The 26,229-nt window shown below is 40.9% G+C and overlaps 1 protein-coding gene across 2 annotated transcripts in view; it reads right to left on the bottom strand.

Annotated features, from left to right (window-relative positions):
* Nucleotides 1-602: 602 nt before the first annotated feature.
* Nucleotides 603-26,229, bottom strand: part of ttyh3a (tweety family member 3a) — a 31,331-nt gene continuing 5,704 nt past the window's right edge. The window contains exons 4-16 of one of the 2 annotated variants that reach the window (XM_074696216.1): nt 23,483-23,594; nt 23,139-23,359; nt 22,016-22,111; nt 21,534-21,606; nt 21,260-21,335; nt 17,231-17,286; nt 14,931-15,023; nt 12,452-12,544; nt 9,702-9,838; nt 8,325-8,498; nt 7,982-8,057; nt 5,322-5,423; nt 603-4,428 (exon numbers count right to left, since the gene is read on the bottom strand). In XM_074696216.1, the coding sequence (XP_074552317.1) occupies nt 5,343-5,423; nt 7,982-8,057; nt 8,325-8,498; nt 9,702-9,838; nt 12,452-12,544; nt 14,931-15,023; nt 17,231-17,286; nt 21,260-21,335; nt 21,534-21,606; nt 22,016-22,111; nt 23,139-23,359; nt 23,483-23,594 (1,288 nt within the window). In that variant the 3' untranslated portion in view covers nt 603-4,428; nt 5,322-5,342. The remainder of the gene's footprint in view (nt 4,429-5,321; nt 5,424-7,981; nt 8,058-8,324; nt 8,499-9,701; nt 9,839-12,451; nt 12,545-14,930; nt 15,024-17,230; nt 17,287-21,259; nt 21,336-21,533; nt 21,607-22,015; nt 22,112-23,138; nt 23,360-23,482; nt 23,595-26,229) is intronic. The other variant, XM_074696217.1, reaches the window with a different exon arrangement.

Consider the following 26,229-nt stretch of genomic DNA (forward strand, 5'->3'; position numbering starts at 1 on the left):
ATTTTTTTACATTTTTAAATTTTGGCAAAGTTCAGAAATTTCAAAAAATTGAAATTTGCACCTTATAATTTTTTTTTTTTTTTTTTTGCAAATGTATTGATTTCTTTTTTATTTGAAATATTTTCAAATTTCAAAATTTTATGAAATATTTGCAAATTTATTAAAGATAAAAAAAGACATGGCATGTATGATTTCATAATTTAAAAAAATTAAAAAAACTTTTTGATTAGATAATTATTTACCAACTTTAACTATGTATAGAGTTTTTACACTTTCTTGTCTTTCTTGTGAAGATAAAGTATTGTGTGGCTCCTGAATGACTTTAATCCAGGTGAGCTGAGGAAAAACAGCTCCTATGAAAGTAAAGGTTGCAGACCTCTGACTCTCAGAGGAATAAAGCATCCGTTCCTCAGTCAGAGCAGAGATGGTGCAGACAGTGCAGACGGTGGAGCTGTGCTGCTACCTAGTGTCTGTTTGTGGTCAGGCTGTCAGGATTCATCCTCCCTCAGAGGAAGCCCTTCGCTCCAACGACCAAAATAAAACCTCAGGGAGCAGATGATCAACAGTTAAGTTTGTTTAATTTTAAAACACGGCATTCAAGCTCAATATAACCACAGGTTTTACATGTACACATGTTTAGAGATTGCAAAAAGGATGTAAAAAAAAGAGAAATAAAATTACACCTACATTTTTTTTTTCCAGAATAAAACTCGATGAGAAATTAAAAACCTATTTACCGTATTCACATTACTGGAGCAACACACTGTGCCTCTACAGTGTCTAAAATCAAATAAAAAACTACAAAAGAATCAAACAAGAAAATAAAAAAAGTGAAATGAGCTTTTTAAGAAATTAAAAACAGATTTTTTTTCTTCATTTTGTCATTTTAGAGAATCTGTACAACGAGAATGACAAACGACGAAAAGATCATGACTACTTCCAAAAATTCACCAGATTGCATCAGTGTAATCCTGTTCACAGAGCCAAACCAATCAGAAGAAGTCTCCTCCTTTTTCTTTTTCACCAACTGGCCCGAAGTGAAGACGTCGTAAAGACTGTCAGGAGGTTGTGCTTTAAGCGTTTGCACAGTTTTTAAAATCAGGGCAAAATCTTTGAGAAGCTACTCGAACCGCAGGAGTTTGAACATCCCGCTCCTCGTTTCAGAGATCAGCGATCGGAGGAAATCAGCAGATCTCTGAGCGCAGAGCGAGCAGAGTCCCTTCACAGCATCACTCAACTCGTATCCAAGTCGTTTAAATGCTAAAACACATTTTTTAGACACTGCAACGCACAAAAGTTTCACTGTAAAGTCTCTTTGAAGCTGCACTTTTTAGATTTTTACATGAACCTGCATTAAGAGGATTTTCAAAGAGGAGACGATCGTTTCCGGGCAGAGTGGAGGATAAGTGTGTGTGTGTGTGTGTGAGTGGACAATCCCTGCTCTGTTGAGAGAGATGAGGCTCTTCAGCTCAACGAGCACATGGAGGGAATAACAAGTAGTTGAAGTGAGGAGGCGAATTATTGGAAACGCAGCAGAAGAAGACGTCCTGCACAACTTCCAGCGTCGTCTTCAAAAGGCTGTAAAAAAGTTTTTGCTCCCAGTGGTAAAAAAAACAAAACTCCTCCTGACGACTGTTCATACCCAAAGAAATTTGCATCATCATCATCATCATCACTATCCTGCAGAGACTCTTCTTTTCAAAGAGCTGCACTTCGATCACACAGTTCGTCTTTGTCCTTTATCGAATCCTCCGAGGGAATGTGCCAGAATCGAGTTCACAGCTTCACAAGACACAGACGCTGCTGTGGGAGAGCGGCTCATCAGTGGGTTTGGAAAAATGCCACGAGGAGAGAGAAAAAGAAGCTGTCCTCGAGGAAAAAAAGTCAGATTTGGGGGTGTAAGACTGCAGGTGGACTGGTCCCAGACGCCAGATTCAGAGAAATGCAAAAACAAGCTCATGTAATTTACAGTATGGCAACATTACACTGCAAAAACTGAAATCTTATCGAAAAAATTTGTTTTGTTTTTAGCAGAAAATGTCTTGTTCCATTGGCTGATTTTTGTCTTTTAATTGTCAAAAGCAAGTCATTTTTTTCTTAAAATAACTTGAAATAAGACTTTTTCCCGGACTGATCAGTTGAATGTGGCTCTGATCGAGTATAACGAGACAATTTATACTTAAAATAAGACAAAAACACTTGATAAGATTTCAGTTTTTTGCAGTTAAAGTGTTTGCTTTTCAAGTTTCATGCACAGAAATAAAGTAAGTTCTGAAAAGGAGTGATTGCTCTGCAAAAAACTGGAATCTTATCGAGTGTTTTTGTCTTATTTTAAGTTAAAATTGTCTCAACAGACTTGATATGAGCCACATTACACTGACCACCCCATAAAAATGTCTTGTTACAAGTTATTTAAAGACTAAAATGACGTCTAAATTGCTTCTAAAAAGTAAAAAAAATCTGTAAAAAACAAAATTTTCTGGAAAAATTTTCTTGAAACCAGAATAATGTCTTAATACAAGAATATTTTTCCTAATTTCAGCAATTCAGACCTCAATTTTTGTCTTTACATAACTTGAAATCGTACATTTTTCTGCACTAATCAGTTGAATGTGGCTCTGATTGAGTATAACAAAGACTTTTCTCTACGGAAAATAAGACAAAAACTCTTGATAAGATTTCATTTTTTCCCAGAAGAAGTGTTTGCTTTTCAAGTTTCATGCACAAAAAGAAAGTAAGTTCTGATAAGGAGTGAGTGCTCTGCAAAAAACTGAAATCTTATCAAGTGTTTTTGTCTTATTTTAAGTAAAAATTGTCTTAATATACTCTATAAGATCCACATTCAACTTATCAGTCCAGAAAAAGTCTTATTTCTTTATTTAAAGACTAAAATGAGGTCTTAATTGCTTTTAAAAAGTAAAAAAAATCTGGAAAAATCAACATTTTCTGCTTGAAACCAGAATAATGTCTTAATACAAGAAACTTTCCTCTTGTTTCAGCAATTCAGACTTCATTTTTGTCTTTAAACAGCTTAAAAAAAGACATTGTCCTGGACTGATCAGTTGAATGTGGCTCTTATTGTGTAAAAGGAGACATTTTTTACTGAAAATATGACAAAAACACTTGATAAGATTTCAGTTTTTTGCAGTGAAAAAGTTTGCTTTTCAAGTTTCATGCACAGAAAGAAAGAACTGAAATCTCATCAAGTGTTTTTTTATCTTATTTTAGGTTAAAATTGTCCTAATATACTCTATAAGATCCACATTAAACTGACCAGTCCAGAAAAAGTCTTATTTTTTATTTTAGGACAAAAAGAGGTCTGAATTGCTTGTAAAAAGTAAAAAATATCTGTGAAAACCAACATTTTCTGGAAAAATTTTCTTGAAACCAGAATAATGTCATTATACAATTTTTTTTCCTGTTTTAGCACTTCAGACTTCATTTTTGTCTTTAAATAACTTGAAACAAGACTTTTTTTTCTGCACTAATCAGTTGAATGTGGCTCTTATGGAGTATAACGAGACATTTTTCTACGGAAAATAAGACAAAAACACTTGATATGATTTCAATTTTTTTGCAGAGGAAGTGTTTGCTTTTCAAGTTTCATGCACAGAAAGAAAGAACTGAAATCTTATCAAGTGTTTTTGTCTTATTTTAGGTAAAAATTGTCTTAACATACTCAATAAGAGCCACTTTTAACTGATCAGTCCAGAAAAAATCTTATTTCAACTTATTTGAGGACAAAACTGAGGTCTAAATTGCTGTAACAAGCTAAAAAAAATCTGGAAAAGCAACATTTTCTGCTTGGAACCAGAATAATGGAATAACTTGAATTCGGACATTTTTCTGGACTGCTCTAAAAAGACATTTTTTAACCTAAAATAAAACAAAAACACTTGATAAGATTTCAGTTTCTTCAGTGTGAATGAATCTACTCTACATGTTTGATCCGTCAAAGTGTCTGGAGGACAGAAAACAGTTTGTTCCCCTCTTTAAGTGTGTGTAAGGCATTTTCTGTTCCTTCCCAGAGCGATCAGAGTGCAGTACAGTACTTTACAAAATAAAACAACCAGTAGTCTCAGCACTCCCAGAGTCCTCAGCGCTGCGGTGCTGCTCGTTAAGAGTCAGTCGGAGTGTAAACTTCAGCTCAGGCGGCGAATCTTACAGTTTCTAACGTCAGCCGTTTGAAGAGATGAGACTTTTTTTTTTTGCTTTAACCAAGAGCACGTTTGGTTTTCTGTGAGTCATGTGGTGCAGAGGAAAGCCACTGAAAACCACCAATGAGAGGGAGAGGAGTCGCTGACAGGGTGAGTGATAGTTTGGCTGACAGACCCCAGAGACCGGTCCAGTGCTGGTCTAGTTTGCAGGAGGGTTGCTGGGCTCTGGTCGGCTGTTGGCCAGGTACTTGGCCCGCATGCTGGAGGTGTACTGTGAAGAAACAGACCATGTGGCACAGATTACACATGTGCAAAATCACACGTCAGGTTTAAAAATACAGAATTCAAAGCCTGAAAAATGAAAACTCAGAGACGCTTCGTTTCTACTGAAGATAAAGACTGAACATGCACGACTGATCCTACGCTCAGTACCTCCAAACTAGAAACTCCTGAGAGTCTAAAGGGATCATAAATCATTCAGTTACAGAGAGAAAACATCACACAGATGGCCACAGAGGACAGGGAGATCAGAGACAAAGAGTCTGATGCTGATTTGATTCTGCAGTGCTTCACTTTTCCTCTTTTTTCTCATATTCAGGATGCAACCATGCAGTTTGGTTCAAGCAGAAAAGGCTGCATCTCAAACTGAAACAGGAACACGTGAAGTCTTTGAGCACTGAAGAAGAAACCCTTAAAGACTTACCGTGGGTTTAACCAACAAGATGCATCGTTTCTAGTCTCTACCTGCCACCACAAGCAGCGCGTTAACCTCTAACCTGTGTTTCAGTCCCAATCATGAATCCTCCAACCCCAGAGGGAAACAGAGTTAGACTCCTCCTGGTTTAATGTTGGACTCACAGGTCACAGCAAGGCCCAGGGAGGGGGAGGGGGACTGGTTTACTGCACAGACTCACAACGTCCACCCAGTATATCAGTGGTGCAGGGTGGGGGTCGGGGGGAGCATGCAGCCCGGGGCCACAGGAAACAAACATCAGGTGAGACACCAGGTGGGACACGCAGCAAAGAGTCAGGACAGACCAGGGGTGGACCAGGTGGAGGGAGGGGGTCCAGCAGCCCTGGTGGGACCTGAGCACAGGGTTTGGGAGGTGGCACAGAGGAGGGACAGGCCAGCAGGTGGAGGGGGGAGGCGGGCGTGTTTAGTACCTGGTAGCTTAGCAGACGAGGTTACCAAAACGACCTGGAACTCTCCGAAGGCTTTAACTGCCAGCTGACGCCGCTGTTACTGTCCGCGGCAGTCAAATACAACTGTGTGGATGCGCAGAAGAAACAAAAACGACAAGAAGAGAGTAGAGAAGATACACAAAGCAGCGTCTAGGTCCAGGGGGGCACACAGACACCAGGGAGGGGGGGTCTGGAGGATTAGGCCACGTGAGGGAGGGGCATGTAGGATCGACTGTGGCTTGGCCCTAACACACACTCAAACACCTGAATCTACCTCTGCACACCTCAACAGCTCAGCTCTAACTGAGCGTCTGTCACATGAAGGAGGGTCAAGAAAAACCACATGAGCTGGATCAGACTGACTCAGACTGTGAATCTCCAGCTCAAACCCTGTGTTTGTGGTCCTGATGAAGGTCTGAGGACTCGCTTGTTGTTAGTGAATAAACCTTATCATGACTCAGTGAACTGTGATGGAAGTCAGCGCAGAAAAATCTGCCCAAACCTCTGAGAAACACAGGAACTAAACCATTTTTACACTTTTTGTCAATATCGATTCCCTTATCGATTCCTGTTGTGAGTTTTCTTGGTATAAAAAGCAGCTTTACAGGTTTTCTGTGTCAACAACATTTAACTGAGTTTATACTGTAAGTGGATAAAATGTAATTGGTCCCTGAGTCTGGATATTTCTGGGCATAATTAAACAGAAACAGGTCAAAATTTCACACAATGTGACGTTGATGAACTGTGTTGTAATATATTAATAATTCAAGTAGGCCATCTAGTGTCTCAAAGTGGTTACAGCAATAGTTTAAGTTGTTTGGAACCTTTCCGCCAGCCATGAGCCTTTCATTAGCCTGTTAGCTTTTAACATTTGAAATTCTCAGTATTTTTTACAAAGAGTTGATGTGATATGTTTCTGAGATCCTGAAGCTGAAGTTATACTGATGTATGCTAACTGCTAGCATATCAATGCAGTTTCCCATATACGTTAGCATCAAGCTTGAACTATTTTGGTATTTTGGTAAATAAGGTGATTTATACCATTTTGAATGTACTGAACTGAAACTTCAAGCTGAAAATCCTGAATCAGAGTTTTCTTGGGAAACGTTAGCTAACTGCTAAGCTAAGCTAGCTGCAGCAGACTAGTCGACGTAAGGCCCGACGGCTCCTGCACAAAGTAAAGAACTGATAAGGGAATCGTTAAGCACAAAGGCTAACGATATCGACGGATTGAAACATTTCTTATCGATTTTCAACAGGAACTGATTTTCGATTCCCATCCCTATTTTACACTGGAAGAAACTGAACTTTTAACAACTGTTTTTGTCTTTATTTAAATAAAAAATGTCTCATTAGACTCAAAATCTGCCAAAAAATTTGTTTGAAACTAGAATAATGTCTTAATACAAGTAACTTTTCTCTTCTTTTCTTCTTCTTACTTGTTACAAACAATTCAGACCTCATTTTTGTCTTAAATAACTTAAAAAAAAAAAAAAATTTTCTGGACTTATCAGGTGAATCTGGCCCATATCTAAAAAAAACATGAAATTTTTTTACTTAAAATAAGACAAAAACACTTGATCAGATTTCCGTTTTTTGCAGCGTACCACAAGAACCAGGAACTAAATTTGAGTTCAGGTGAAGTTTCTCTGCGGGTGACACATTTCTGATGATTCTGGAGATTTTCAGCGGACCATCTTAACCCATTTGTTGCCCCTGACGTCTACAGTCATCAATCTAATTTCAACCGTTTGCTGCGTCTATAAAAGTGAATTATGTTTTTCAGCTGGGGAGGCGGGGTCAATCATTATCATGCTCGACTGTGGGTGAGAGTGGTGTACGCTTTGGATGAGAGCTCAGGATGGATATGAGGAGAAGATGTGAGATGAGCCGTAATGAGCGCAATCTAAAAAAGTATCTTTTCTTTTTTTTTGATCAAAAACAGGAAGAGAGACATAAAAGAAGAGAGTCCACTCTTCTTGGGTATTTTTGGTGTTTACATAGTCATAGGAAACAATGTTATTTGGGTCTTGGAAGATCTTCAAGATGTGCCGAGTTATTACAGTTTACAGTTTTAGAGGTGGTAGAAAAAAATGATGTATCTAAGAACCAGGATTTTTTGTTAAGCAGTTTTAAATCATGGTTTTTTTATTTTTTATTTAATTCCTTTATTTTAGTCCTTGTTTAGAAGTTGGGTTGGGAAAAAGTTGAGATGTCAGACCCCCTGAATAAATCCTAAAAACTGACTCACGTGACGTGCATTTTTTTGGAAAATATGGCTCCTGATACAGTCTGTAAACATCATCATCATCATTTAACTTTTTCACATGGTCTAGTGTTAAAAAACAAACCAAAAATCGCAGGAATCAGAAAAATCAAAGAATCCTAAAAGAATTGAATCAGGAGAAAAACATATCCCAGCCGTACTGTTTACATCGAGGTAGTAGAGCATTATAGCATCATGTTATCTTTAATCGTTTCACTGATCAATTCTCCTGATGAGGGTGAAGACCCCCCCTGATAAAGGTCTTGGTTTAGTTCCTCTGGTTCTCCAGTTTTCAGTTAATCCTGGTCTTAAAGGCCTGAAAACATCCCCCTCACAAACAAACTGTCCAACAACCCACAGAGCAGTGAACACTTACAGAAGGAGGAGGAGACTCTCGTCCTATCAGAGGCGTGTTTTCACAGCGGGAGTTCTGGAAGTTGGCGTTCTGCGCCCTGTTGAATGAACACACAGCGTCAGGGATGTTACTCTACATCCTGTGGACATGAAACGGTCTGAGCTCAAAATTACAGATGAAGGGGAGTGGGCTCCCCTCCCCGCTCTTAGAGCAGGGGGCTTTGGGTTTCTCAGGCGTCACAGCTGGACAGCAACAGCTGCACGAGGAACTTAGCGCCTCTCTGAAGACATAAAACGGCTCCTGAGAACATGAGGAAACTTAGAGTTAAAGCTCTTCAGTTACAGGCTGCTGTGGTGGATCTTACATGTACTCGGTGACGGGGGCGTTGCTGACGGTGTGGGCCGCCGCGGGGATGGAGGTCTCGCTGCCGTAGCTGCTGCCACAGCTGTACAGGCTGGGCATGTGGACCCGGTACAGGTTATCGTGGTTTTGCCTCCCCCCGTGGCTCAGGGACTCGTCCTCACTGTCATCGTCGCTCCTGCAAACAGCACAGAACAGAGTGAAACCACCACCAGAGGGCGCCCATGTGCTGTGTGAGGGATGACAAAAGGAGCGCCACGTGGTCACGTTTTGTGTTTTCACTCATTTTGATTCACTCCCATGCTGCACGCTGAGGAAGACAACAAAAACAGTCGTCTGACAGCTGTAATTAGGCGTAAAAATAGGCTCAGATGATGAGTTTCTTGCAGCAGGAAGCTCAAAGCCTTATCTTTCATCAGAACAATAAATGCATTTGTTCCAGCCGTGCAGAGAGACTGTGGGTTAACTTGATTCAACTCAAACAAAGACGCTCTTTAGTGCATGAGAGAGGAATAATGAACAGACCGCGGCCCATCAAAACAGCCCCACACAGATATGATGGAGCCTGTCTCCCTCTAGTGTTTTCCTTCGCGGCCTTTTCCTGCGTTCTTCACCCCTGAGGTCATCCCAGCGTTCAGAAACACATCGATTTACAACAGACGCACATCAGAGCACAACCATAACTTATAAATGACTCACAGCTCTCATCCTGAAGCTGACAAAAGAAATGACTGACGCCTTTATGAAATATTAAAACGGAGCGTGCTTGGCAGGGGCTACCAATCAGCAGCCTGGTAGCATGTAAGCCCCTGCTTTCCAACAGGAAGCTCCAGCTGAGATCAAAATGATAAACATGCCCCCCTCGCTGGGTTTGGAGGGATCAGCTAATTATTTTCTGCAGCTAAGCGGAGCCGGGGGAGCGGCTTTCCCTGTAGCTACCCTGCAAACCTTATCTGCAGCAGATAGGACAAAGACATCAGAGTGATTTCACCCTGAAGCTGCAGAAGAAGACGCCTGCTCGGGTGGTGGTTATGATGGATTTAGGCCATCTCGGCACAATTAGCGGGGATAAGGGGAAGTAATCTATTCGTGGAAGCAGCTGCAGCCTTCTGGTAAACACAGCCGCTCTTTGACGGGCAAAGAAATAAGACAAAACAATCATTCCTCCAGATCTGTGAGGACTTCTTTCAGCTTTCTTCAGTCGGTCCGTGCAGGGAACAAACAAGTGCTAAGCAGGGTTAAAGAAAAGCTACAAAACCATCATTAATAGATAAGGTTGTCCTCTTGAATTATTTCTCACAGCGTACAAACTGGGCCTAAAAGCTTCTGTTCTGGCTGCACAGGGTTGTGAGCTGGTGGGTGTGTGCAGCGGCTGTTTTACCTCTTGGCGTGCCAGGTGTGCGGCACGCTGCAGACGATGGAGCTGAACATGAGAGCGGTGACGAAGGAGAAGAGCACGAGGTAGATGAGGCCTTCCAGGCCGTCGTAACACAGTCCTGTCATGGCCTGGACGTAGTCCTGCAAGGAGGGGAGACGGTCATGGTCATTTATCATGTTCGTTTCACAATCAGTCAGAAGTAGAGTCTCATGAGGGATTATCAGCCTATGTTTTCATAAAGATGAGCGCAGAAGCAGCGTTTAGCTACATTTATTCAGACTAGTTAGCATTTTTTAATCATTTAATTCAACCTGTTAGCAGCATCAAAATGTCTGGGTGTTTTGTGGTCAGCTGTCAGAAATGATACTATACAGCGACCATGCTAACTGGTGACTCTCAACTGAATATGTCAGTGATAAACCAAGGGGAAACATCCAGTTTAGATAAAAGAAGCCGATGTAGAAGTGCTAAAAGTTGCTGTTCAGCGAGAATCCGCTTGAGTCGCGTACACACCAAGCCACAAAAACAGACTTTCACAGCATTAAAAACATGTTTACAGCCTGGTTCAAAAAACAGCTTGGGTCTGAAAGCATAGACTGTATAAAACGTGAATGTAGTCTCCCTGACGCCACGTCTGTTACTGAAATGAAAAATGAAGCAGATCGGCTATCGCGGCCATGTTGGTAGTGGCAAGGGCTTTACGTACAGCTACAGGGCGCAGAGTTAGTACAGTGTGTGCCAATAGTGAAATCAGTGATCCAGACAGGAGGCATTTTTTTGAACCAGGCTGTAAAAAGGTTAATTTCTGCTCTGCGCTTTTTTTTGGCTTGGTGTGTTTGTGACTTCCTGTTCCGGAGCCAGCCTCAAGCAGACGCTAGAGAAACAGCAGATTTTAGCACTTCAGCATTGTCTCATATTCTTAGACCGGAGGTTGCTGCTTGGACCTGACGCACATTTGTTGCGGTGTCAAACATAGATTGGACGTCTGCTTTCTCGACTCAAAGTGAGTTCTCCACAAAAACTGCTCCCCCTGGTGGCTGGCTGCAGTATAGGTCAAAAAAATCCATCTCCCCAGTCATTCCAGATGAGCTGTGGTCAAACTTTAAAAATTAATACACCTGGTAGAAATGTTTCTCACGTCTGATTGTTGTGGTGATTTGAAGATATCATTTGGCTGTCTTGTATTCAGGTCCTCTTTTTCTGAAAAGTTTCGTTTTCATTATTTATTAGAGGTTAAAAACAAGGTTTTAAGTCACGTTGAACGATGATTAACAGCTGACGTTCTCGTGTATTTTTTTCGGGGACTGTAAAATATGTCGGGAGCCACGCTGTCCACTCTATATACAGTAGTGTGGCACCAACTACTGGCGAGGAGGACTAACTCGAAGTACGATGTTTTTTTTTGTCTGAAAGGCTAATTTCACTATCAGCACAGAGGATGTGAATGAATCCTTTTCTAACTCTGTGGTTTTTAAGTTATTAGGATTTTTCATTGTCCAATCAGAGGCACAGTTCAGCTCGCGCGACTGACGGGCGCCTTGTAGCTGAAGCTCAAAGCTAGCATCATAACCGATGTGGCTGCATCCGCAGATGGCTTCATTTCACAGTATCAGATAAAGATAGGTGGCGTCACAGAGTCTCCACTTAACAGGGTCACACTTTACACTGAAACACCAACAACGCCTGTGGGTGTGTAATTAAATATGACGTCTTTATCCAACCTCAGTTAACCAGGTTTGACCACAAACAAGCAACATTAACTGCTGATATTCAAAAATTTAGATTTGACTCTGCTTATTTACTGAAAAAAGTTGGTTTTGGGCCAAGGTTATGACCAAATATGGACTCAATATGGAGAGGAAATGAGAAGTGAAGCTATAAATTATGATGAGCAGAAACAGATCTTAGGATCAAAGTCAAATTAAGGAATATTATAAAGTTATTAATCGACTTATCAGGTTTCTGATTTATTGACACGTGTTTACGTCTTGGTCTGTCTCTGCTGTTGATAGAGAAAAAATCTGTTTATAATTTTGTTTGTTAAGCCTTTGAGGATTGCAGCTCCAGGCGTGGCTACATCAGAGTTTAAAAAGCACTTTAATAAACTTTGGACACACAAAACAAAAACGGCTAAATGAGAGAAATGATGCAGAGTGTGTTTTGGATTCTGGCGCGTGGACTTTGGCCTGTGGGGGCCTTTGAAATGCATCCGCAGTGATTTCTCTTTGCAAATAGGTCAAACTGGTAAATTGTGTTTGGCAAACTAAAAGGAAGTCAGTGAATATGTTAACCTTCAAAATATTATGACTGAGAATCCTCATTCTGCATGCGCTGCACAGCTGAGGCTCATTACTTATGCTGGTTGAGATATTCCAGGTTTTCAGGAAAAAGAGTCAGCTCTGGCTCCGAATGAAAAGATACTTCAGGGAGATAACAGACGAAGAAGAAAAAGAGCTTCAGTTGCACGTGTGCTCTCAGTATTTGGAACAATCCTCCGAAGCACGGAGGCAGCCAGCTTCGTAAACGCTACACAGCCGGCGTCAAATGGGCCTGAGCTCACACACAGGAAGTTACATGTTATTCATGGTGACAGGTGTACTCAGCTGCACGAGCCGAGGAGAAGATGCAAAACTAAGCTGCACTACAAAACCGTCACAACACATCAATGCCCGGGTCACTTTTTATAATCAGACGCAGAGGAAAACTGCACGGGGAGACTGTCTGTGTTCATGAGTCTGATCCTCTGAGCTCACCATGTGAAGGCTGCGACAGTCCACCAGCGCTGTGAGCTGATGCAGACTGATCTCTGTGGTATTCAGGATCCCCTGGATCTCCTCCAAGCTTCCCTGGAAATTAAGAGAGAAATAAATGCAGTTTTGAAACAAGTTTGACTTTAAATCAAAATACATTTGTTACAACACACAAAATCTAGCATCTGGGGCTCTTAGTCTCTGCAGATTAAAGCAATGGTCTACGATTTGGAAGCAATATAAAAACCAAAAAGAAGGAAAAAAATCCATTCAGTTTATCCTCTGCGAAGCTGCATACTAGTTGACCAATCCAAACCGCACATGGCATGCGCAGTTTGGATTGGTACGTGAGTCCATCCAATCCATCTCCCTCGCTTCGCACCGTCATGCCCATGGTCCCACCTCGTCCTTCCCCACTACCCCTCTCACGTCAGCTAGCTGCTCAGCTACCGAAGCGTCATGGAGCCAAAGAAGACCGACTGACGCCGAGTTTCGCTGAGTTTCTGTTGAACAGTGAAACACTCAGTTTGACCTTTCAGGCAGAAAAATGATCATTTTCTCTAATTTCCTCACTAGCGGCCATGGATCCAACACAATCACATACATTTCTCCCCCACGCCACAGTGCCTCGCCACTACAACAAGTGCCTTGCTGTATCCACAAAAGAAATAAGTGTGATCTTACCGGCTGTCCATGCAGCTCTTGGATTTTGGTACACACACAGCTCAGTAGATAGCTTGATGAGAAACCCGAACTGATCTGACCTGCTCACATTTACCATCTCCTTTCCTCCTGCTTGATTCGACACAGCTGAGCAATTAACGTGCACACGCACCAGCTGACAGGACGGGCGCGCTCGACGCAACAGTTACACACAGGGCTAAACACAAACGAATTAACTTTAACAGTGGATACTACCACTCCCAGTGTAGCCGAACTCATGCCGAACTACTTAAAAACCCACCGCAACCACTCCAGGGTGGATACAGGTGCCTACCTGCTCTGGTGAGTGCTTCCTTAAAAACCACAGAAATCTTAGACGGAGTATGGTTGTGTGTTGTGCGTGTCACAGGGAAACCAGTGGGAGATGTCAGCTAAATAACTCTGGTTAGTCTGTGCCTGTACTGGCTACACTGCAAAAAACTGAAATCTTATCAAGTGTTTGTGTCTTTTTTTAAGTAAAAATGGTCTTATTATACTCGATATGAGCCACTTTCAACTTATCAATCCAGAAAAATGTCTTGTTTCAAGTTATCAGAGTACAAAAATGAGGTTTGAATCGCTTGTAACCAGTGAAAAAATCGGCAAATTTGTAATGTGATAGATTTAATAAATATGCAAATTTTATGAAAATTCAATTAGTTAAATTTAAAAAAAAAATGGAAAATAAAAAATTAAAATAAAAATGTGCAAAATTTTCCTATTTCAAAAAATGTGCTGAAATGTCCTAAATTCCCCCCCTCCAAAAAATACCCTGAATAATGCCATTTTAAAATTTTGCTCGGTTTCAAAAAATTGTAAAACTTTCTAAATTGCAAAAAGGGTATTCACATAAAAAAAAAATTCAAAAATTTGTTAAATCTCCCCCAAAAATGGGGAATTATTTTTCTTAATCTGCAAAAATCTCAAAAAATCTCCCAAAAAAAAAAAAAAATCTCTTTTTGAAAAAATGAAAAAAAAAAATCCCCACAAAAAATTAAAAGCTTTATTTCAAGGGGTGATGCATTATTAGTACAAAATGTTAAATTATGATTTTACTTAGTGTCTCTGTTGTTTATATTAACACCCTCTGTAAGAAAAAAAAAAACAAAAAACTGTATTTTTATGATATTTCAAAGCTACAAGGAGCCACTGCAAAGGAGTCAAAGAGCCGCATGTGGCTCCAGAGCCACAGGTTGCAGACCCCTGTCGTAGACCATAGCTTTAAGTCGCTTCCTGCAGATAAAAAAAGTCAAGAATATGGAAACACAGATTGATTTGATGATTATCCATTTTAAGACAGATTTATCAGGAGTGTCTCATCCATACGCAGCAGTTTACAGTCGCACATTTCCACGATGATAAATTTTAGTAGACCACTTCTCTCCTCTTCTCACTCCAGCTCCAGCACAAAGTACATCTGATTAGCTGATAGAAACATTTCCACCAGCTCAGCACATTTGCCTGTGTGGGTATGTGAAGTGAAATATGCCTCTCTCTATTCCCAATGTCAGCTTTCATTTGTGCCTCTGTCAACACAGTGTAAGGACCAGCGCCAGACAAAAGCCCGGCGTTGTATTGACAAGGGCCAGTGAAAGCCTAATGCAGCTAAATGGACATAATGCAGGTCCCAGGTGGGACATCAGCAGGTCTTTATGTGGACAGGTGCACTTCACTTCTCTGCAGGTCAGTTGTTTGGTCCCTCTGAATGGGATATTCATCACAAACAGCACAATCCAGCAGAGGAGCCTGCAGAGGGAGGGAGGGTCGGCTGCACACATACCTCGGTTTGTTTATACTCTCTGGTGGCAGAGCGCAGCAGCTCAGAGACGTCATCCTGCATCTCCACTAAAGCTTTGTGGCTCCCGGAAAGCTTCTGAAATAAAGTGTAAAAACATATACGCCATGAAAGCATTTCCATTAACAACCCCGGCTTCATCAGAGGGATGGCCTTCAGGTTCCTGCAGGAAAGTGGCAGAGCATGCTGACAGCTCAGGCTCTAAATATAGCTTCCTGTTCTGTGCAGGCAAACTAACAATAGGCGCCTGAGCCTCAAAAGTTTTGATTTATTATTAATGCATGCGATATAAAATGTGCGTAAAAGCAAAGCCATATATTCTTCACTTCTGGAGCCTCTCATGCTCGCTCCCTGTCATGCAGACGTTTGTTATCTGTGCAGGAAGAATGGACAGTATTGTGCTAATGCATGGAAAATAGAGTCCAGCTTTGCAGCAGTGACTCACTGTGCCCACTGAATTCTCACCAATTACAAGATCATAAACAATGCATGCACTGACAACGTCTATAACACAGAGATGAATGCTGTGGTAATGGTCAGACAGCTTATGGATTCGTTATAAGGGTTATAAACAGGGGCGTCACAAGGATTTAGGGACAGGGGGGGGCTTCAGCCCCAGGCGCTGCAAATGATCAAATGTGTAACAAACGAAACACAACAAATAGAGTTAATAACTGCTCAACATGGAGGCTAATGCCATGACTTTCGCAGACAACACAATAATAGTTTTGTATTTTGAAGTCAGATTGATAAAATTTTGGCACATAAGTAACTAGAAAAGATTTAGAATAGAATTTAAGGTTCTTTTATTAGTCTAAAAATCTCTTAATGGTCTTGCTCCTTTATATTTATCAGATTTGCTTTTATCATTTGAGCCAAGTAGGGCTCTCAGGTCGTCTTTAATGGTACCTAAAGATAGAACTAAACATGTGGAAGCCTCTTTATATTATTATGTCCCCCATCTGTGGAACAGCCTACCTTAAGACCTGAGAGTAGCTTCTACTGTTCATATTTTTAAAAGTAAACTCAAGACCTACCTTTTTAGTCTGGCTTTTAGCTGATTGTATTTTGTATAATTTATTTTATCATTTTATTTATTTAAATCCTCTTAACCTGTTTCATTTCTCCTTTTTAGACCAGATCTATTACTTCTAATTTTATGACCTGCTCTGCTTTAGCTGTTTTTATTTCCCATTGAGTTTTAGGCTTTCTCATTTTACCATATTTCTTATTTATACCTTATTCTATTTATTTTCCGTGTCCTATAGACAAATTACTCTATCTTTAGACTCACCTTTCCAGTGGAGGTCTCTCCCCTCTCATTCCCTGAGCTCCTCTACCCTGACTCCTACAGATCAATAGGGATGGCGGAGTCTATTATTATCGCTATATTAATGATAATAATAAGACAATAATAATAATCAATAATCATAAACTACTGTTAGCGGGGGGCTGGAGTCAATTGTTAACTACCATCAGTGATAAATACTTACTTTTTGGAAAAACTTCCTGATATCCATTCTATATTGATGGCTTAAATAAAGACTTCTTGTGTCTTGCTTTACTCCTGAGTCCATGACAAGAAGATAGCCTCCATCCTTTTGACTGTCCGTCCAGTAACAAGGAAGAAGAGACGGATAAAGCCTGCCCACTGCTCCTAGCTTAGCTCAAACGCTGGGAGTCAATATGAAAGTTTAGCCTGTCTCTGCCTCATCAGATAAACTCTTCAGCCCTCAAAACGGTCTTGTGTGTCCTTTGTGAGTTGTTTTTACCTCATCAGTTAAGCTAGCTTCTACTATCAAAGTATTATCTCCTTCCACTACTAAACAGAGGCTTTGTTTTGTAACTTTCGGTGTCCTAGTACCGCAATGTTTTTCGTGAGAGATGGGACGTTCTCAAACGAGTTGACTCTTTTGAACAGCGCTTTTCAGTGAACAAAAAGAAACGATTCTGTGTCTTTGTTTGTAAGCCATTACTGAATACAAATTGCCTTTGCATTTCAGAACAAAAAGCTCACTCATAACTGTGGATCGGTTCTCACTGTTCATTTGAAAAAGCTATTTAAAAGACTCAACTCGTTTGCAATTTCACATCTCCAGCAAAAACCAAAGCGGTTGTAAGTAGTGCGTTGAAATTACCTCAAATCATTTATAGGGGCTTAATGATGTTTTAGGGGGGACTTCAGCCCCTCAAATTAGGCCTATGACGCCACTGGTTATAAACAATATTAATAGCACTAAAAATGAATCAAGTCAGACAGGTATTGAGTTATAAATGCAACAAACCTGCTGGAAGGGGTTGGTCTGCTCCAGACTGCAGCTCAGGTAGTACTTCAGGATATCTGTAGGGAGACAGGATAGTTTTAAGAAGTGTCTGTGTTGAACATTGAGTGTGCTGAGTGTTTTCTGTTTTGGTTTCTCTTCCTCCATCTTGTGAGTCACTGCTTCAGCCACAGTTTTGTTCTGGGAAAAACGCCCAACGCCAACCGACAAAGCAGAGCCAGTTTATTCTGTTTCCAGCTTTGTCTTTTTCACATCGCCTCTGATCGTGTTCGGACTCGACTGCTTCTGTAACGTCTCACCCGCAGAGCTAATCCTGAATGTTCCAACGGGATAATGAACAAAACGCTTATATAATATTAAAACCTGTGAAGCTGCGACTCTCCAGGAACAACAGAAGCAGCCAATTAGTGGTTTAAGCGTGATCCTCTTTCACTGTGTTTACTCTGAGTTATTGTTGAATTAGAGCCTGAACTCTGTTCGCAGCACACAGTGCAGCAGTGCAGCGTTCAATCACGGCGCTGTGCTTTCACATTACTACAGCCCACTCCAGTTTCTTCCTCTTACTCACTCCAGCAGTGAGGAGGAGGAGGAGTGGATGAGAAATCCTGAGTGAGTCTGAAGCTGTGAGAACACAACCGCCGACACAACAGGGAGGAAGTGAAGTGACTCACCGAACTCTTGCTGTGTCAGGAGCTCCTTACCCACTCAGCTGTGAAGACTCATCAGGTGTGGAGAGGGGCATCGTAAGAACACACACTTTACTGTGAGTGTGATTTTTTTTGTAATGGGTGTTAGTGGTGATGCCTCATTTCAGTCACTTTTTGATTCTGTATCAAAATGACTCAGACCTGAGTTAAAACAGTCACAAAGTCAACCTGCTGTCCCTTAACAGCAGGTTTAAAGGTCTCCCTAAAAAATCAGACAGCTGCAGCTGGTTCACAACGCTGCTGATCGAGACCTAATTAAGACCGAGAATGTGGATCACATCAGTCCAGTTCTGAGGTCTTTACACTAGAGATGTCCCTGTACACATTTTTTGACTTCCAATCTGTTCATGTTTCATGTTATGTTTTGCTGATCCCTTTCTCTGATAAATCCTGTTCTCTGTTGGGTGATTCTGCTGTAAATGACAAGTCATATTTGTCATATTGAAGAGAACACTCACTTTACAAAAGTTGCCAGACACCGTTTTCCTATCGTTGCTTTCCACAAAGAAGTAGTCTCACAGAGCGGACATGTTTGCAACATGGTTTGATTTACAGCAGCCGTAAAGCGTGACGGTGCTGAAAACATGTGATAAATGAAAAGGTCCCGATCACTCAGGATGAGTACCTTCACATTTGAAACGATACGGTACGGATTACCGGTACCTGGCAATCGGTTTTGGTACTCAATGGTTTCAATTTTTGGTCCTTTTTTGTGTTTATGTATTAAAAATATCAGTTTGTTTAATAATGAGGTATATACTTTTTTTCAATTTGAGATACTCAGTCTTCAATGTATAACCTTGCAATGCTGTGTTCATGTCCAGCATGGAAAATTTCCTACTCTCCCACTCCCTCACAGTCACAAGGATGCATTTAGGAACCTAAACATGGTACCTCTTGATTTTACATGAATTGATACCTGGCACTTTTGACAGGATTTGGTCGGTAGCTATAAAAGTACCTAATTCAGTACCCATCCCTACCGATCACGTGGCAAAATCAGATGCTATCCTCCAAAAATAGCCATATCAGACGCCCATACCGATCACTGCATCGGATCGGGACATCTCTACTTTACACTGAGGATAGACTTTAAAATACTCCTGCTGGTTTAAAAAGCTCTGAAAATGGATTAGAGCCAAAATATATCAGTGATCTTCTAATCCATCAAGACCACGCCTACCTGGGGTCCCTCATCCAGGTCTACACTCCCTCTCGCCCACTACACTCTGCTTGTGAAAAGACGCCTGGTGCTCCCAGCTCAGCACGGCTCCAAATCACTAGCCAGACTCTTCTCCTCTGTTGTTCCCAAATGGTGAATGAATTCCCTAACTCTATACGATCCACAGAGTCCCTTTCTACTTTTAAAAGAAGTCTGAAAACTTATCTGTTCAGGGAACACTTGTGCACTTAAGCTGACCCTTCTCCTCTTTGCCCTCAGGGACAGAAGGAGTCAGTAGGTCTAAGACTTAGCTCTTATGATTTTTTAGCACTATTGCTGAATTTTGTTGAAGATTGAGGTATACTGTTGCAGCAATGCACGCAGTTGGCTTGTTGATTATTGTTGCTGATTGCCAGGTATCGGCATCGGTACAGACAAAACAAAACATGGAGAAGCAGCATTCAGCTTCAATGCAACAAATATTTGGAACAAGATGACAGAGAAAAACAGGTCTGCTGAAACTCTTAGGTCATTTCACTCCAGGTTAAAGACTCCCCTTTATATGAGAGTATTTTAACAAATCATTTCAATAATCTATTTTAACTGTACAACTCTGCACTGTGACATTTATACTTATATCTTAAAATCTGTTTTAACCTTCTTTTGTTGCCATTTTGTTGTATTTTTTTTCTCCCTTTTAAATGTTTTCTTTACTATGTTTTGCTGATTTGTATCCCTGTAAAACACTTTGAATTGCTTTTCTGAAATGATCCATATAAATAAACTTCCTTTGCCTTGTATCAGAACCAACACCAGTCACCAGGACTGGATCGTTACATCTCTACCTGTCAGGATCAGACTGTTCGAGCTGTAAATAAGAAACCTGAATCATCAGCCAGAGATCTGGCTGCACTTTTTCCACCTGGCCAGAGAATTTGGTGAAAAGGTCAAAACAAATCTGGTTCCAGTTCCTTCAGCTTCAGCCCAACTTCCTGTTTGAGTATTACGTTTTTATTAAGAAGCTTCACGAATTCAAAGCACGATCCTGAACGAGCAAAACAAACTTGGAGAGAATAAATACAGAAGGATCCTGGCTGCTTGTGTAAACTCTCTAACGAAGAGAAATGCTGCTTCTCTTCTCTGTAACAGCTGCTCTTATTTATAACAGGAAACCGTCTGAGAAAAACTGTTGCGACATGACAAATGTCACAGATGAACTCCCGCTGTCTGTTTGGATTAGGACCATGTGTCTGGGGTAATTGTGAGACGGACGGAAAGCAGAGGAACGAAAAAACAACAAGGGTTGTTGAAATGATGCACGATGGAGGAAAAATAACAGCTTTCAGGAGAGGAGAGGAGTAAATCCACAGAGATAAAAACACCCAGTCTTCCAAGGCTGACGTTTTTAGTTGAGTATTTTTATATTAATGACCATGTAGCGCTAAATGAATCAGAACAAAGGGTCTCTTCTTCAAACAGCTGATAGTGAACATCTGTTAGAGAAAAAAAAAAACAGAACTGGACCCTCTTCCTGCATGAATCAGCCTCCTGGCAAAACAGCCCTACAGCTGCAGCACCAAACCGTGCAGCGCTTCAACAGCGTCGATGACGGTTCAGCAGCCAATGCTCTGCTCAAATCACAAAAAGCTGGGTTTTTACACTCAGGCATGACCGTCTTAAAGAGAGCAGAGCAGAAAAACATCATTTCTGAGGCGGACGCTGGGAAAGAAAGCACATCAAGTAGGAGGGGAGTCTTCTCTGCTTGTATTTTTAAAGCACCCTCTTCTTTTTTTTTCCATCTAGAGCTGAAGAGGGATGAAGGAAAAGCGCTGAGTCCTTGATCCTCCTCTCCACTGCTCTTATCTCCCTCACACACGCTGCCCAACCACACGGCACTCACACACATAAAAATAAGAAAGCAAGAGCAGTCCCTCCCATCATGGGGCAGATAAGGCAATTACTAAAACGAGACATGTTGGAGCGGTGTCTAAAAAAGCAGCTCGTTGGCTTCTTGACCCCGCTACAGATGTGGGAGTCATTTCTCTGTGCTTTATGAGTCTGAACAAAGCTGTCAGAGCTCAGAGGGGACCAACATGTCCACACAGCCGGAGAAGACTGATAATCACCGTTTTCATGCTACAAACTTCAGGAAGATGACCATACCTGGGTTGATAACCGCGTACTGGTTGACCACTTTGGTGACGTACATGTCAGGGGCAACACAGAAGTCACTGGAAGTCTAGAAAAAACATAAACAAAGAGTAAAAACATGGAAGTGGCACATCAGAAACTTAACACTGGCTAAAAAAGGAGTCAAACCCCACAACAACAATCTGCACCACTCATGGTTCAGGCTGAACCGTGTTATCCAATTACACACAACGAAGTGTGCAGCTCTACCTGGAGAACAGCATCACGCTCTGATAGAGACACTTACTGCAGAGACGGCCAACTCCAGCCCCAGGGAGACCCAGCTGACGACCAGAGCCACCACACCGAACAGGCACACTCTGGGGGGAGCAGGAGGAGGAGGAGGAGGAGGAGGAGGAGGAGGAGAGACGTGTGATATGTTTATTACAGGAAGTAAACATTTGCTGTAAAGATCCTGTTTTAGTGCAGACTTACCGACTCTATTACATTCATCTCATTATTTTTACAGCCTATAAACTGAGGGAAGTGTTTTTATAGCTGCTCTCTTTAATATAAAACAGACTCTGGATAAAGAAACAGACCCGTGGGTTTAAGTGAGCTATAAACTGTATCAGTAATCACTGCAAAACTGTAGGTTTTGAGCTCACGCCCCATGAATTTTCATTGTTTTTAGAGCTTTAAATATTCTGAGTAATGGGCATAAATTCCCGATGCACACACAGTTTCCCTGGAGTAACTCTGTGGCTATGACGATGAGGCCAGACTCACCCGACGAGCGTTCCCTTGGAGTTGCGAATGAGGCCGAACAGCACGAGGAGGCAGATGAGGACGTCGAACAGAAGCAGGCCTATGTAGCCCAGCCACCTGTGGAGACAAATGTCTTTATGACACATGGCTGGGAGCGGCACGCCACGCCACTGAGCCGAGCTCCATCTGAGGATGGAGCTCATGAAGGCTAAATAACTAATAACTAAATAACTTTTAAATCTGTTTCTTTTAAACGTTTTGTTTTTACTCTTGTTAAAATGCTTTTAAACTTTGTTTTGTGGGACCTCCTTCGGTGCCTTGAAAGGCACCTTAAAATAAAATGTATTTTAATTATTATTTTAAGATAAAAATGAGGTCTGAATTGTTGTGACAAGAAAAAAAAGAAAAAGGTTTCTTGTTTTGAGATGTAACTCTGGTTTCAAGCAAATTTTCCTGATTTTTTACTTGTTATGGCAATTCAGACCGCATTTTTGTCCTCAAATAAATTGAAACAAGACATTTTTCTGGACTGACCACTTGAATGTGGCTCATATCCAGTGTAATAACAGTTTTTACTGATTAAACCAATCAAACGATGCAATTTTGGGCAACATCTTCAACTCTACAGCTGCATGAAGGCTCTGCACTGCAAAACACTGAGATCTTATCAAGTGTTTTTGGCCTATTTTAAGTAAAAACTGTTTTATAACACCAGATATAGGGCCATGTGCAACTTAACGGGCCAGAAAAATGTCTTGTTTAAAGTTATCTAGGACAAAAAAAAATATTTTTTTGCTTGTTACATCAATTCAGACCTCATTTTGTCTTTAAGTAACTTGAAATCAGACATTTTTCTGGATTGGTCAGGTGAATGTGGCTCATATTAATCTAAAAAGAAATTTTCTCCTGAAAATAAGACAAAAACACTTGATAAGATTTCAGTTTTTTCCAGTGTGAGTACACTCCATCAAACCCTCATAAATCAGTGAAATCTGAAGGAGTGCGTCCACATTAAAGTTTAATGAAGAGCTGAAGGACATATGCTCCATTGTCTGTGTGCCCATGTGTTTTTCTGCACTTCTGCTCCCTCCACACTCGGCTGAAGTGATGCGTTTTGTACGCGGCGGCGTGGTTAGAGTCCTACCTGTACCAGTCGAACAGTTCAATCTTGACAGCCAGCTCCTCCAGGGAGATGTTAGTGTTTTCCCAGAAGGGAATCTCCACCATCTGCCTGACCAGCTCGTCCAGCTGGCCCTGCAGCTTTTGGATGATGGACAGGTAGTCGGCGTGCTGTGCGTACTGGCCCTCAAGCTGCTGCAGATTGTCATCTACAGTCTGGTTCAGGGAGGAGGTACTGTCATAAACCTGGACGCAGCACAGCACAAAGAGGGGCGTTATGGAGGAGCGTGTGTGTCTGTGAGAGGAAAGCATGGCAGAAGGGCCATGATTTATTTAACATGCTGGCAGAAACGGCGCCCTCAGTCTTACCAGCTTCTGCACCCCAGTGATGGTGCGGTTCGCATGGCGCAGGGAATACGTCACCCGATTCACTCCATCACAAGTCTCACCGTTCCCATAGAAACCGACAGCAATGCCAGCGCTGAGGGGAAACAAAAGAAAGGGAGGGGAGACAGGGTGGTGAGGAGGAGGGATTAGCCAAAAGAGACACAGAGAGGAGACACAGAGGAGAGCTGGGCAGGGAGGGAGGCGTGTGAACTCTCCGTTAACCCTGTCGGTTCAGGGCCCAGTCAACGGGCTCCTTTCAGCTCCGGCAGAAAGACTCCATACAGAACCATGGAAACACTGAGGAATGGACCAGCTATGCCCCAAACCCTACAGCTCACAAAGGCTGTACTGAGGCAGGAGATCAGCTGTCATCTGCACAGACAGGCCTCAGGTTGCAGATAAATAGTTCCTGGAACTACATGGGAAACACTTCTAAAGATTCATCAAAGAAAGAAAAAACAAGTCAAAACTACGGAAGCATATTTCATTCACTTGAAGGAAAAAAAAATAAAACAACTCAGGTATTTCAGAGTAATTTATTCTTTGGTTTGTTTTTTGTGGTAAATAATTTTGTTTTTCTGATTAATATTTTTTATTGGTTTGTTTTTTGTTATAATTATTTCTGTTTATATGAGTAATTTTTTTTCTATTTTCAGATTACTTTTTTCCTGTTTTTAGGAGTTTTTTTTTTTTCCTGAAGTATCGAGATACTTCGAAATCCCGTGAGAACCTCCAACCTGCAGACGACTCCCGTGGATGTGTGGTGGCTCCTGTGTCCAGCACGGATCAGAGATCCGGTTTGGCACATATATGCCTTATCCTTAACTTTCAATAAAGGTAAGGTATTAGCCACACACAGGGTATAAAACCCTTGCTATGTTTTCGACTTTATCCTTATATTTTATATAAGCCTATTGTTCAATGTAATACTTAAGGAATAGACGAAGATGTGGCATTAAAAAAATGCATTGCTTCTACATTGGAAAGCTGGTACAAAGTTAAGGAGAAGGCATGTATGTGCCAAAAAACAGCAGGCTGAAGTTCTCGCGGGATTTCCAAGTATCTCGATACTTAAGGAAAAACTTACTCCGAAAAACAGGAAATAAGTAATCTGAAAACAGAAAAAAAAATACTTATAAAAACAGAAATAATTATAACAAAAAACAAACCAATAAAAAAATTAATCAGAAAAACAAAATTAATTACCACAAAAAATTACTCATAAAAAAAGAAATAATTATAACAAAAAACAAACCAATAAAAAAAATATTAATCAGAAAAACAAAATTAATTACCACAAAAAATTACTCATAAAAAAAGAAATAATTATAACAAAAAACAAACCAATAAAAAATATTAATCAGAAAAAATAAATTAATTACCACAAAAAATTACTCATAAAAAAAGAAATAATTATAACAAAAAACAAACCAATAAAAAAAATATTAATCAGAAAAACAAAATTAATTACCACATAAATTACTCATAAAAAAAGAAATAATTATAACAAAAAACAAACCAATAAAAAATATTAATCAGAAAAAATAAATTAATTACCACAAAAAATTACTCATAAAAAAAGAAATAATTATAACAAAAAACAAACCAATAAAAAATATTAATCAGAAAAACAAAATTAATTACCAAATATTATTAACAAACTGAAGAATAAATTACTCTGAAAAACCTGAGTTGTTTTTTTTTCTTCAAGTGAATGCAATACGCTTCTGTACAAAACTCCTTTTTTCAAACAACATAACGATGATAATGCTTCCTACTGTGGGTACAACAATAAACTTCCTCTGCGTGCTCTGAATGGAGGCTGCTATCTCTTCCTGTGCTGCAGCTGTCGGCCCTCTTCATACTCCGTCCCAGCCCAGAGCGGATTTCATCAAATAGGATCATGATAAGTGCATCACTCCCAGCTAAGTCAGACCAAGTCTAACGGTGTTCAGCCGACAGCCCTCAGCGAATAAATGGGTTTTTCCGTCGTCTGAGAGGGCGGCTAATCTCTTCCGCTCGAGCTCTGCGGTGTGAAAAAGGTGAAGAGGGCCAGAGTCGGGGCAGAAACAAAACCCACCTCCCTGCTGTGATCTGAACCTGTGGAAACTCTGCACTGTTCTCTCTCTGATGTTGAAAACCTCTAACAGGAAGTGCGGAAACAGAAAAAAAATATTGGGATGATCCCAGCGTTTTCAGCAGTGGCACTGTGCTTTGATAACGTCTGTGCTTTGGCATCATTTCCCCAAGAACAAAAGCAAAACTAAACAAAGCGCAGACGTGTTTGATCTCAAAACAAACACACACACAGATGCAGTGATTGAAATGCAGTTCTTGTTCTCATCAGGTCCCCCTGCCTTTTTGTGCCACTCTGAATAAACTGTGATGGCTCTCCAGTGGCCCATCAACACACGGAAGAAAACAGGAAACAAACTCAGCGTTCAAGGCGACGAAGAGGGTCCAGATGGTTTAGCTGTCACAGTTTACATCACAATTAAAAGAACAAAACGCAGAAATGAGGCCGGTGTGTGCAGCTTTATCATGCTTTAACAAATAACACCTATAGTTTTACACAGAGAGATGCTCCACTCAACTTTTCATCTAACACGGAGCATCTGTTGTTAGATTTGTGATCTGTCACTTCTGAGAGAAAATGTCTAAATCCAACCTGAACCTTTCAGTGTTTTTATTTTAATTTTAAACTCTTAGGAGAACCGTTTCTTTCTGAA

Source organism: Halichoeres trimaculatus, unplaced genomic scaffold (genome assembly GCF_033239565.1).
Source record: "Halichoeres trimaculatus isolate MK-OKI-2021-1 unplaced genomic scaffold, fHalTri1.1 fHalTri1_scaffold_20, whole genome shotgun sequence".
NCBI classification, from domain to species: Eukaryota; Metazoa; Chordata; class Actinopteri; order Labriformes; family Labridae; genus Halichoeres; species Halichoeres trimaculatus.